At 41.4% G+C, this 13,302-nt stretch overlaps 1 protein-coding gene across 2 annotated transcripts in view; it reads right to left on the reverse strand.

The window, feature by feature from the left end:
- Nucleotides 1–4,140: 4,140 nt before the first annotated feature.
- Nucleotides 4,141–13,302, reverse strand: part of SCRN1 (secernin 1) — a 29,575-nt gene continuing 20,413 nt past the window's right edge. The window contains exons 4-7 of one of the 2 annotated variants that reach the window (XM_009487960.2): nt 11,947–12,141; nt 10,118–10,283; nt 8,002–8,182; nt 4,141–4,299 (exon numbers count right to left, since the gene is read on the reverse strand). In XM_009487960.2, the coding sequence (XP_009486235.2) occupies nt 4,141–4,299; nt 8,002–8,182; nt 10,118–10,283; nt 11,947–12,141 (701 nt within the window). Of the gene's footprint in view, nt 4,300–7,971; nt 8,183–10,117; nt 10,284–11,946; nt 12,142–13,302 lie in introns of both variants that reach the window. The other variant, XM_075705521.1, reaches the window with a different exon arrangement.

Raw genomic sequence — 13,302 nt, forward strand, 5'->3', positions numbered from 1 at the left:
ATTGCATTAGGAAGAGTAGTGCCAGCAGGTTGGGGAGGTGATCCTTCCCCTCTACTCAGCGCTGGTGAGGACACACTTGCAGCACCGTGTCCAGTTCTGGGCTCCCCAGTACAAGGGAGACATGGACATACTGGAAAGAGTCCAACAAAGGGCCTCAAAGATGATGAAGGGACTGGAACATCTCTCCTGTGCAGAAAGGCTGAGAGAGCTGGGACTGTTCAGCCCAGAGAAGGCAGCTCAAAGGGGATCTCATCAATGTGTGTAAATATCTGAAGGGAGGGTGTAAAGACAGAGCCAGGCTCTTTTCAGTGGTACCTGTGACAGGACCAGAGGCAGTGGGCACAAACTGAAACATCAGGAAACATTTTCTTACTCTATGGGTGACCAAGCACTAGCACAGGTTGCCCAGGGAGGTTGTGGAATCTCCCTCCTTGGAGATATTCAAGAGCTGTCTAGACACAGTCCTGGGCAACTGACTGTAGGTGGCCCTGCCTGAGCAGGGGGGGTGGACACGATGACCTCCAGAGGTCCCTTCCAACCTCAACCACTCTTTGATTCCCCTTACAGCTTTCCTGGATTCACCAGCTTAAATAAGGGCACTGCTGTTCCACTGGTGCTAACTGCCAGGCTATTTACGGTTATGCTATTATTTATATAATTGCCATAAATTCCCCTTAGCTGAAGCTGTAGTAACATTATAGATCACAGGTGAAGATCTTTCCCCGGCCATGCCTTTGAACAAAAGTATTTGGAAAAGACAGGTAACTGCATCTTTACATATCTCTGCTTTTCTCTTAGTTCTTGCAACAGCTCGGTTATCCTGTAACTCCTACTCCCACACACATGCATGCTCGTGGTGTGGAGATAGTGTAAGGGTAAAGCTCTTCACCTGCAGGACTTTAAGAATGCATCATTCATCTTTTCTAGCCTATTACGACACCTTGTTGTTGATCATGTGAAAAGAAAAACAATTAGTGATGCTTTGACCAACACTTATTGTCACCATTATTACAGTTACTTGATAAATATGCATGAATACACTAATAAGCAGGGGTCAGCATATACATTGCTTCTCAAACAACTGGAAAAGTTTAATACTGCTTTGAAGAATATTTTGTTATGGTACTATTAAAGTTGACTTATTGTTGGTTCTCAGTTGTTCTGGAACTTGTGTACTGCTCTGTAATAAGTACCTTCGTAAGGATTTTACAACTACTTCATGCTAGACTACCTGCCAGAAGATACCTAAAGGAGAAAAAATTTTACTCCTGTTTTTATTATGATTAGGGGTACTTCAGAAGCAAACAACATAGTTTAGGGATTTAACTAGAAAGCCTGTGCATATTTGCAAGTGTTGGTGAAATGTTGTTTCATATACAGTGGATCCTTGTTCAAGATCCATTGAAGCTTCTGAAGTTGCTATTGCCTGGAGATACAGAGAATCACAGCGGCTGCCACCCAGTGGCAGTCAGTCCCGCTACGTCCTTGCACTGAGCCACAGCTGCGCTCAGGCCGCTGGAAGTTTTACAGCCATGGGGGTGCTCTGGTTTCTCAAACTTGTAGGACTAGTGACTGCACTCAAGCATGTTGCTGTAGGACCATTTTCGGTTTGTTTGGGTTTTTTTTTTTATATGCACTACACAGCTAAAGCAAAAGCAACATACTATTAGAAAATTACTACCTGGATCACTGTGCTCAAAACAATTTATTAGTTCTGTCATATAAACAGTTCCAAATATGGACATAAATTCCCACAAGATAATTGCAAGTGTTGGTTTCTTCTTTCTTAAGAAACAGGCAAATAAGATATATTCTGGTTTTAGCAGGAACACCCTCTCCTTCCATCTTGCCTCTCCTCCCATCTCTCAAAGGCTAGATTGGAGTTGTGCAAAAGAGCTGCGTGAAATGGTGTATCCTAATTTCTGCCCTCTTGATGGGGCAATCATTTTATCCCTGATCTGCCCTTGTTCACAAAGATCCAGCTACTCCTATTGGGGTGCAAAGTGCTCAGCAAGCAACAGCTTATAGAAGCAGCCTTGAAGTTCAACAGGGTATGTGTTAAGCGTACTCTGATGAGGAGTATTTTCATTCAAAGTACCTTTTCACTCCAAAAGTGGGTTTCATGGGAAATCCATTTACTTCAGTTGTGGGCAGTTGGCAAAAGCACACCGCTCTTCCAGCCGGCTTCATCCAGAACAATTACCCTCTGAAATCAAGTGTGCTTCTTGCAGTCCCTACTACTCTGGCTAGGTAGAGAGAAGCTAAGTTTTAGGGTTTACTTGCCTATTTTCTCCTTCCCTTGTCTCCACTTTCAGAATACCTAGGCACAGGAGCTATTCCTGTAATAGCATGGGAGGAGTATATTGTGAATGGGAAGACGATTAGGTAGGCTATAGAGAAAATACCTTCATGTTTGTTTTCTGTAACGGGAAAGGCCCAATGTTTTCTTGTCCAATTCCCAGTTATCATATAAGGCAATACCAAAGTAATGAGTCTGAATGGAACAATTTCATAGAAAAAATTCTGAAAATGCAGTGTACCAATATAGCAATGACTATATTTCCCTAACGCACAACTCTTGCACTTCCACATTGAGGTGTTGCTGCCTTCTAAGGAGCTTTTATTTCCTCAATACAAAAGTCCATGGTTCTTCGCCATCCCCTTCCCTGAACAGTGAAGGATTTTAACACCATATGCTAACTTCCACTTCTTAAAGACATGGACTTCTTGTCTGAACCTCCTGTTAAAAAAAACCCAACCATCTTCGCATGACACAGGAAGCAGTGTTTACTGGTTTAATTCTTAAAGTGTTTGCCCTATCTCACTTCTTTTAGAAGAAAATACATGAAAAGCAGGTCTGTCTGTAAGACTGTCAAGGGAAGCATGCTGCAGAACTGCACTTAGTATAAGGAAGCATAAGACAGCCATTTCTAAGCCTAACCAGTTGGACTGCCACACCCACCAGTAACTTACTGGTACTTAATGGGTTCAGCAGCCATGTATGCTCACCATGGAGATTACTAGGAACTGTTCAGCAGTACAAAGGCAGAAAGATGGAGAACAGTCAGGTATTGATCAATGTCCAGTGTCTATTCCCTCAAAATATTCCAAATTTGTAGCTTGTATATAAATATGACACCTTATTAATTGCATCTTAAGAGCCAATATGTTATGTATAGGTGTCTTAGGCATCCAGGCTGGCTCTGCATTTTAGTACTCAGTACTAGAGCGGCAGCCAGGTGCGTTACAAACAAGATTCCCTAAGTTGGGTGCAGGTGAAGGCAAAACTTAACCTAGGGGTCCTGATTCTGGTCATTTGTACAGGCACGATGTCTGATGCTGAGTTACTATAACCAGATATGCCCGTATGAGGCCAGTAAAGCAAGGTCAAGAACCAGGACTTACCTTCCTGCCCACTCAAAACTGGGATTTCAACTCTACCATTCTTTGTATGAATTAGCAAGAAGAGAAAAATGCAAGTCAGCTTTGCTGCAAGCTTAGTCCTGAGCAATAGAGGAAAAATGAGATTGCTTTCAATGATGATATGGCAGTTAGCCTGATGAAGTTAATCTTTGCTTTAATTGGTTGCCCAACATACATATTTAAACATTCTGTACTAAATTAGCCAGCATGCACACAGTAATTGGACCAGTCAGTGACTTTCTCCTTTCACTATATACATACACAAACAGGAACACCACAAGATTGGACAAAGGAAAGCAATTTGTTAACCAGATACAGCTAGCAAGTAACATTTTTTTCCTCTAGAAATGTTTTTCCTGCAAATTCATAAGTGTGAAGACTTTCTGTCAAGGCTTGAAGAACTTTGCAGTCTTCCAGTGAAAAGGCTAACAATAGCCACTGTAGCTGAAATGAGATAAAATTCATTTAAAATCCATTCCAAGAAAGAGTGAAATTGAAAAAAAAAAATTGCCTGCAATATAGCAGAGGGAAAAGGGACTTTGGAGACAATCCAAGCAGATGCACTGAGGTAGAAAGGTGGCTTTGGACCCAACTCTGAACACCCTTAGCTTAGTGCAAAAGGGAAGAAGGAGGATCAGAATTGGATCCAACATTTCACATCCACCGACACCTGGTACCAGAAACTCAGTATCTAAAGAACTGAAGTGTTTGCTTACTTTATTTGAAGAACTTTAGTTCTGTGTCAACACAGTCATAGAAAAGATCCACTACTTCAGCAGGATCCAGAACCTCTGTACGAGTAAGGATATCTTCCATTGCTTCCAAGCCTTGTTTTTCAAGGTCTAACATAATCCTCATCAGTTTCTCGCCTTTATCCTAAAGGCATGAAACAAACAAACTCAATTAACCAGCAAACAGGTTCATTAAAACATTTTACTGTTCTGTTATGGAGATGTTTTCAAGTACTTTTAAAAACAAGAAAGCCTTTTTAAGTACAAACTACTTCTGTTAAATACTTTTTTTGGATGGTTAAAGGCTAAAAGGAACAGTGCTGGACACTTTATGCATTAAGAAAAATAACACAGTAGGAACTGCTAAGTTTAGAGTAGAGAAGGAAGATGGAGTGAAAGATGGATAGAGGAAAATGGTATAAGGCTTGTACACATGAGAAAGAGGTACAGCAACTTCTTACATGTGTAAACCCACAAACAGAACTGTATGAGAAGTCTGGAAGCCCCAAGGATTGTACAGAACATGGTATGTACATGTGTATCCCTCAGACAATCACCTGTAAGATGATGATTTGATCTGAAGTGATGTGTAATGTAACAGCATTAAGACTCCAGATCTCAGGGAAGGCTTTGTGTGTCATTCTGACTTACTGCTCTTCATACTTCTGGGCAGGAAATTCACTCCTGAAGAAGCTGTCATTTTGTTTTATCGAGATGTTAAAGTCTCCTATAAAAGGGCTGCTTTTGCTTGCAGCTTTCAAAATTGAATTCCAGAATAAAAGACACTTTGAATGAGTGACAGTTCTGCACTTTACAGGATTTGTATCAGCATTTGTACAGAAAGACAAGAGCACCTAAGCTAAGGTTTAGGCTCTCAGGTGGGCAGGTTTTTTTTCATGAAGCCTGACTAAAACTGCATTTCCTTTTCTACCACAAGTTTTAGTATCACACTGTGGTACTTTTTAATAGGAAAGAGTTCACAAGATGCTAACATGCCTCTCCTAGGTCTTCCCTAAATCAGCATCTCGCATAATGCTACAGGAGCCAACTGCACATCAAGTCAATGTTACCACAGAGGCCACAGATTTTAAATTAAACCATTCCAAGGGATTAAATACCACATCTAGCCAAAACTGCATTTGAATAAAGTTTGTACTGTTACCATGGTTTACTTAATCACTAATGGCTAAGTCTCAATGCTGTTACAAACTTAGCAAGACTCTGACCTATGCAAATACGCACAGAGGAAAATTGCGGAAAAGGAAGTCCTCTGTGGAGGTTCAATGTGACTGTGTGGGTCTTTGTCCTGGTTTCAGCTGGGATAGAGTTAATTTTCTTCCTAGTAGCAGGCACAGTGCTGTGTTTTGGATTTAGTAGGAGAAGAATGTTGATAACACACTGATGTTTTTAGTTGTTGCTAAGTACTGCTTATGCTAGTCAAGGACTTTTCAGCTTCCCATGCTCTGCCAGGTGCACAAGAAACTGGGAGGGGGCACAGCCAGAATAGTTGATCCAAACTGGCCAAAGGGCTATTCCATACCATATGACATCATGCTCAGTATATAAGCGGGGGGGAGTGATTGCTGCTTGGGAACTGTCTGGGTATCGGTCGGCGGGTAGTGAGCAATTGCATTGTGCATCACTTGCTTTGTATAATATTATTGTTATATTGTTATTATCATTACTATTTTACTTTATTTCAATTATTAAACTGTTCTTATCTCAACCCAGGAGTGTTTCTCACTCTTACTCCTCCGTTTCTCTCCCCCATCCCACCGGGGCAGGGGGAGCGAGCAAGCGGCTGTGTGGTGCTGAGTTGCTGGCTGGGGCTAAACCACGACAGTCTTCCACAAATTGCCTGAAATACCAATACCAGCATGACTGGCATTCCCCGTTGATCTCTCCCTCTGTTTTACTTCCTTATAACCAGTTATCAAGTTTACTGCTGTACTTGTAATTGCAAATGTCAAAGAACAGTTATTGCACTACTTGCACAATGAGAGCAAAAGTTGTATCTCAATCAGTTGGAAAAGCTGTACAGAATAATCCCCTTTCTGCCTTTACTTATTCCAAATTTATTCCTGTAAGAGAGCTTCAACACTAGGTTTTTACACTGAAAGGTATTCAGCTCTCAGGTACTTGTTGCACAGCATTGGAAAATGTCCTTTGTTCTTGCATGGCATTTTCAGTTAATTCTTACAAATTAATAGAAATGCAATAAATTGAGACTTGCAAAACTGTCACATGCAAATTATTCCTTCTAGGAAAAAACCCCTTCAAACTATGCATTTTTTCAAACTATGGATGGGTTTGGATGGGCGTACTCTTTGCTGGGTAAAAAACTGGTTGGGTGGCCGAGCCCAGAGAGTAATTGTAAATGGAGTTAAGTCCAGTTGGCAGCCAGTCACGAGCGGTGTTCCCCAGGGCTCCGTTTTGGGGCCAGCCTTGTTTAATATCTTTAAGGGGATTGAGTGCACCCTCAGTAAGTTTGCAGATGACACCAAACTGGGTGGGAGTGTCGATCTGCTGGAGGGTAGGATGACCCTGCAGAGGGACCTGGACAGGCTGGACTGATGGGCTGAGGCCAACTGTATGAGGTTTTAACAAGGCCAAGTGCCGGGTCCTGCACTTCGGGCACAACAGCCCCACGCAGTGCTACAAGCTTGGGGAGGAGTGGCTGGAAAGCTGCCTGGCTGAAAAGGACCTGGGGGTGTTGGTCGACAGCCAGCTGAACATGAGCCAGCAGTGTGCCCAGGTGGCCAAGAAGGCCAACAGCATCCTGGCTTGTATCAGGAATAGTGTGGCCAGCAGGAGCAGGGAGGTGATTGTTCCCCTGTACTCGGCGCTGGTGAGGCCGCACCTGGAATACTGTGTCCAGTTTGGGGCCCCTCAATACAAGAAATGCATTGAGGTGCTGGAGCGTGTTCAGAAAAGGGCAACAAAGCTGGTGAAGGGTCTGGAGCACAGGCCTTATGAGGAGCGGCTGAGGGAACTGGGGTTGTTTAGTGTGGAGAAGAGGAGGCTGAGGGGAGACCTTATCACTCTCTACAACTACCTGAAAGGAGGGTGTAGCAAGGTGGGTGTTGGTCTCTTCTCCCAAGTAGTTAGTGATAGGATGAGAGGAAATGGGCTTAAGCTGCGCCAGGGGAGGTTTAGGTTTCTTTACGGAAAGGGTGGTCAAGAATTGGAACAGGCTGCCCAGAGAGGTGGTGGAGTCCCCATCCCTGGAAGTGTTCAAAAAACGGGTAGATGTGGCACTTCGGGACATGGTTTAGTCTAGTCTACCCTTGATTGGCTTAGAGTAGACGTGGTAGTGTAGGTTAATGGTTGGACTGGATGATCTTAAAGGTCTTTTCCAACCTAAACGATTCTATTTTATGATTCTATGCAGTTCTTAATCCAGCATATAATTTAAATTACAACACTCCTGCCATCATCCTGTCATACAATTCTGATACCATGCTGCACTAGCATCCAGCGTTCAATAATCACTTGAAAAGACTATACACACAGTGGGGACTGAACAAGCTAATCAGCTTGTCAGTTTGACTTTTCACTTTGTAAAAGTAATGGAGCAGAGCAACACTCTCAGGATAACCAAAAAAACTACGCAGAATAGTTTGCCCTTCAGAGGGCATCATTATTCAAGCTAAACTTGCAAAGATTCTAAGAGTATTCAGAGAATGCTTTTTTTTTAAAAAAAAAAAAAAAAAAAAATCTGATAGCATGCAGAAATGTTTAGCCAGAACAGGCTGTATCCTTATTTTTCAGTGAGTGACTTTGAGAGTAGATTATGGAGTTAGGAATCTACGTTTACTTCTTTAATTCCAGGTCCCACAGCTCTTACCTGATCACTCTCAAGAAGAGATCGGGCCCATTCATGTGCCTTGTACAATTCATGCCTGCGATCAGGTTTCTCCTGGAATCGAGGTATCTTTTTAGCAGGATCATCATTGCCAAAAGAAGGAGACTGTACTTTAGGTACTAATTTTACATCATCAACAAAAATAAAGGGTTTAAATATGGACCTGAAAGAAATGAGAATTACTGCTTGCAGCAATAAGAGATTTTTTTTTTTTTTTTTTATGTTAGTCAAATGTTCACCAGGCTATTTTAAAACAACAGATACAGAACAGCATAGGTAAGTCATCTACACTAGGCATAGACTAAGTTAGAGACCTGGTACTGGTCACAAGCAAAATAAATTTATGTGCTTTAAAAGAATTGGGTTTGCCAATTACTGTAACACTTTATTACCCCTTTTTACATATAGGCTTCTTTGGTCTCCTTCATGCCAGTTCTGCCACTTCCTTAGAAAAGCAGCACTGTATTTTCCTCTCCAAGATTTTTTTGACAAATCTCAGCATTCAGCCTCACATCAGTTTTTCCTCCTCTGTTCACACTGCCATCTCTCCTTCTCCTCGCAGATTTAATTTTCATTAAAATCACAAACACACACTTGTGTGGAGCAGGGAAGAGTACATACCCTGCTCAATGTAAGAGGATTTGTCATATAACCAGCAGCACTTTAAAATTTTATGTCAAAGGAGGAAAAAAAAGACATAGCTACCAATATTGTTACACTTCTCATACAACTTCAACACTGAGTTTCGATCTAAACTTGGGGGAGAGGGGGAACAAAACCCCAGCAATCCAGGATCTTAGTTCCTGAGAATCTGAAAGTAGGTATTGGCAAGTGCATGGAGAAACTGCCTGCCTTCCCTTTGGATACACAACAAAACAGCACCTTGCATTCTGCAGTAAAGAAGCTGCCAAAAGTGCAAGATTTCTGCAAAACATGATTAGTGACCACTGCCTGCATACAGTCAGCAGGTTCATTGCTGCTACCCTTTCCACCACTGTCTTGAAGCCTTGCTAACAAAGAGTTTATGTGACTCACTAGCTGCACTTAAAATAATGCTTTTTATTTTACACTCTGATGCATTAAAAATCAAGAAAGGCCTCTAAACAAGGTTTTTTACAGCTAGACTCTCTGCCTTTAAAAAGGACAGAAATCCCACCAAAACAATTTGAAGCCTTGCTCTTTTTTATCTCAAAGAATTTGCATCAAGTCAAAGAAAAGTTTTGGTAAGCAAGCTCAAACATCATACTTAACCCTGAAGGTTTGAGTTGCATAATGCAAGGTGGGTGGGAAGTCCCTTTGGCACGGATGACTTCTGTAGCCCTCAGTAGAACCTAATGCTTACTACCACTCTTCTTACAGGAATGACTGTCAGCTGTTCAAGGGCACCATCTTCTTCTCCCCATAACCTCTTTACCTCAATGCAAGTGGCAGATCTCCTGAATAACTGCAAGTGGTTTAGTTTAATTTCTGTGAATCCCAGGTGGATTCTGTTTAAAACACAAGATAATTCATTAGTTCTTTGATGATCTGGCCCATGAGTTCCCTTATCTCCTCTGCTGCTTTCAACTAGAGAAGACATCACTTAAACCAACTGGAAATTGCCCCTCCAATAAAAAACATACTTGGGATACCTGGGAGTTGCAGATGTCTTGCTCTGTTAACATTTTGATGTCATACGAGGCTACCTATGGTACACACCCCCTCTTTGCTAGTTAGACACTTCATTTGTCTCAGTTTTGCACCAACCTGTTCAAGAGAAGTAACTAAAATGGTCCACAACTTCATCATCTCAACAAGAACCCACTAGAAACAACTATGCTGGAGTAGTAGTTCTCGGGTCCTCCCTAAACCGCATTTACTCCAGAAGCTCTGAATTTAGGCAAAGTTCCAGATCCAGCCTTTCAGCCCAGTGGTGTCCATTTGGAATTGCAGGAAGATGCAGTTCAGTAACACAGGACTGTCAGATTGCTAACCAACAACTACTGATTGCATTTCTGGTTAGATTCAGGTCAGATCCAATTCAGGTAGCAGAGTTTGTTTAATATCTTTCAACCCATCATCTGCTCTGCACCCAGGGAATCCCAATGCTGTGGCTTACCTTGAAGGGTCTGGCGTGCCAGTGAAGTAATGAACACAGGGAAAACTAGGGTCCTGAGGCAGAACAGACACTATGCTAGCTGTAGTAAGGAAAGATTCAGAGTCCACACAGACACCACTATCCTTGTCACGCAGGACATCAATCATAGCTTGTGCGGAAACGTCACCTATATGAAGGGGGGGAAAAAAAAAAAAAATTCCTGAGTGGTCAACAGCTTGGACACCAGGGAAGGAATTTAGCCCAAATGGGCTTTGGCCTAATACGACCAGTGACACTCAACATGGACATGTCACAAATCTCAGTTAATATGTTCTATTTAAACTATGTAAACCCAGAATGAACTTGCCTAGCTAGTAGAAGAGAAGAGTAAGAAGCGTTAATTAGGCGTTACAATTGCTAGGTAGGGAGAAATGTTGTTAAAAAGGTATTTTTCAGGAAGAAGGTCATCATGTCTGTAATACTGCTTTAGCAATCACTATGAACAGACTGTTTACATAAAACACCCATTTTCCTCTAAGAAGCTACTTCTACCCAGGCCCGGGCAGAATGGGAGCACCCTGATCTCCCACTTCTCATCTATTTCCATTAGCTCTCAGTCAAAATTTTGAAACATTATCTTGCATTCACAGGGTGTTACAGCAGCAGACCTAGACACTTGATTTTTCTCCAAACCACTACCTACAAGAATCCCCTGTTGTCATTCCACTTCCTGCCTGTGTCTCATCACAGCTTTCTCCCCACAGAACCTCCCTGTTTTCTTGCATTACCCCCTTGGCAGGTAGGGCTTCTTCCCCAGCAAATTCTAAAACCGTGCACTGCACCCTTCCATGCACAGGTGTCTCAATACACCATGAGACATGGAATGACCCAGCAGTCTGCAAGCTTTGCAGCAATAACCGCCTGTCTGTAGGGGCCCTGAGGCTTTTTAGTGCTATAATCCAGGTTTATTAAGACCTTTCACCTATGGTCCTTCAGAATTATTGTATCTGCCTCTCCGACACAAACCACACTCCATGTAATTCCACAGCATTAGCAGGAACTCTGCATTGCAATAGATACTTCACCTCTACACTCTTCTTGACATTTGCTACCATTGGAAAATGCTAACAATCTAGTAAATTCACATTTCTAGTAAAGGGCTTTTTATAAAAAGGTAATTTGTACCATTTTTCAGACATGAAAGAGCAGATACATGTCAGCCATGCACTGCTTCAGGCTGGTCATTTCAGAGCTGTTTTGGCCAGCTGCAGTGAACTTAAGTCATTAATAAATTTTGGCCTGGAAATAAACCCTTCCTTTGACTGAAGGCAATTGGCACATTGTCTGTTCTGGTAACTTTGTTCTGCTTGACAATTAAAAAGGGACTTCAGTTTGCAGCTGACTAGCATTGCTCTTCCTTAAACTATGATCTTAATTTCTTCCCCAAAAGCCTACGCAAACCTCCCAAAACGTAGAATCTATTGAGTTCAAAGTTTCATACGTGAGGCCATTTTTTTTTTTAAATACTATCATTTTAGTATTACGTAAGGCCACTATAATTACACCAAAGCACAAATGTAGTGGCACATCATGCACATCAGAACAACAGTGAAGAAAGTTATTTTAAAATTGCAGTCCTGTTTTAAAACCTTAAACTTGAGGGGGACATAAAGGGTTAATCCTAAATGTGGCAAGTTTAGGGACAGCCTTCAGTTCTGGTCTTCCTTTCCACATGGTTTACATGTAGAGATATTCTCCTCAGCCATATGTAGTTCTGGACAGAATGCCTGAAAGGAGGTAGTATTGACCAAAAATCCGCTGCACACACATAAAGATGGTTCAACACTTACCACCTTGCTTTTCTAGGCTCTCCCTGCCAGAACAGCAGGCTAAATGGTCATCAGCAAGAGAGAACACTTCAGAAAAATTGAAGTCTGAGTCTCCATTCCACCAGCCTTGACTTCTCACATAATTCCTTAGTTCAGGATGCTCAGCATCAATTTTTGTAGTTAATGAAAGCTGATTGCAAATGCATTTCACCCCCTCTGTAGAAAGAGCCACATATTAAGAGAGAGCATTAATACAGTTTTTCTGGGAGAAGCTGGAAGGACAATGTAATTTCAATTAGGAAAAAAATTAAACCATTAGTTAGGATGTACATTTGGCATGACTGCCTAACTACACATGCACAGAATTACCAGTCACTGCAGGTTACAGAGCTCAATTCTCTGTGCCCTACTTAGGTATTTACACTGCCTTGTGATTAATAGTGCTATTTAGTCAGAGTACCAGTTTCACAATCCATACCTCATACATTCTGACCATGAAGTAACAGTGGTCTCCAAATGCCAAAGGCACCTGCCTAATCTTTTCTCCAATGATGTACTCCACCGCCACTACAAGGCTTGAGGTCTGACTTGATTTCTAAACTCAATACAGCTTTGCTGAAATACATTTTATGAACCTTCTTTGCCCCTCAAAACTGAAAATTTAATTTGGATAATGTTTTTAAAAGCTTACCAATTGCTTTAAGCTTCCCAGTTGAAAAACAATTTTATTGTAAGCAGCAAGATAGGCTTAAATTAAACTTCATTTTTAATCTTACATTTAAAAATGGCATGAAGTAAAAAGAAAGTGTAAGTAACCTTCAAAGAATATTAAAGGGGTTTTAATTTGCTTTTCTCAAAAATACCGCAGTGCTTATATCCATATATCTACAGCACGACTAACAGTGGCTGCTGCAGATACTCCTTAGAGAGAAGAAAGCAAATGCATTCAAGCCAGGGAAAGAGCTGATAAAGTAAATCTGTAAACTAAAATAAAACCAGATTCTGGAATTTGGCACAAACTTTTTCTTAAACAGAAACCAAAGCAGTATTTGTGAAAGTTATTAATAGTCTTCCACAAAAGTAAGCTTGCTTTTGTAATGCCTCACACACGCAATTTACATGAGTAACCAATTATAGTAAGGAGTTCCGTGCATCAGTCTGCAAAAAAGTCACTGTCATTCAGTTCTGACTTACACTAGGTCTCTGACAGTTTGTTCTGATTCACACTTTCAAACAGCACACCTTTCAGGGAATTTTCTTGACTTGAGTGATAGGATTATTTGTGTTCATATCAAGGTAGGGAAGCCACTCCTTAAGAGCTCTTCAAATATTACATTTAGTAACTCGTGTAAAATAGTATTTCATGGTTTTGATCCC

Source organism: Pelecanus crispus, chromosome 2 (assembly GCF_030463565.1).
Source record: "Pelecanus crispus isolate bPelCri1 chromosome 2, bPelCri1.pri, whole genome shotgun sequence".
Classification (NCBI taxonomy): domain Eukaryota; kingdom Metazoa; phylum Chordata; class Aves; order Pelecaniformes; family Pelecanidae; genus Pelecanus; species Pelecanus crispus.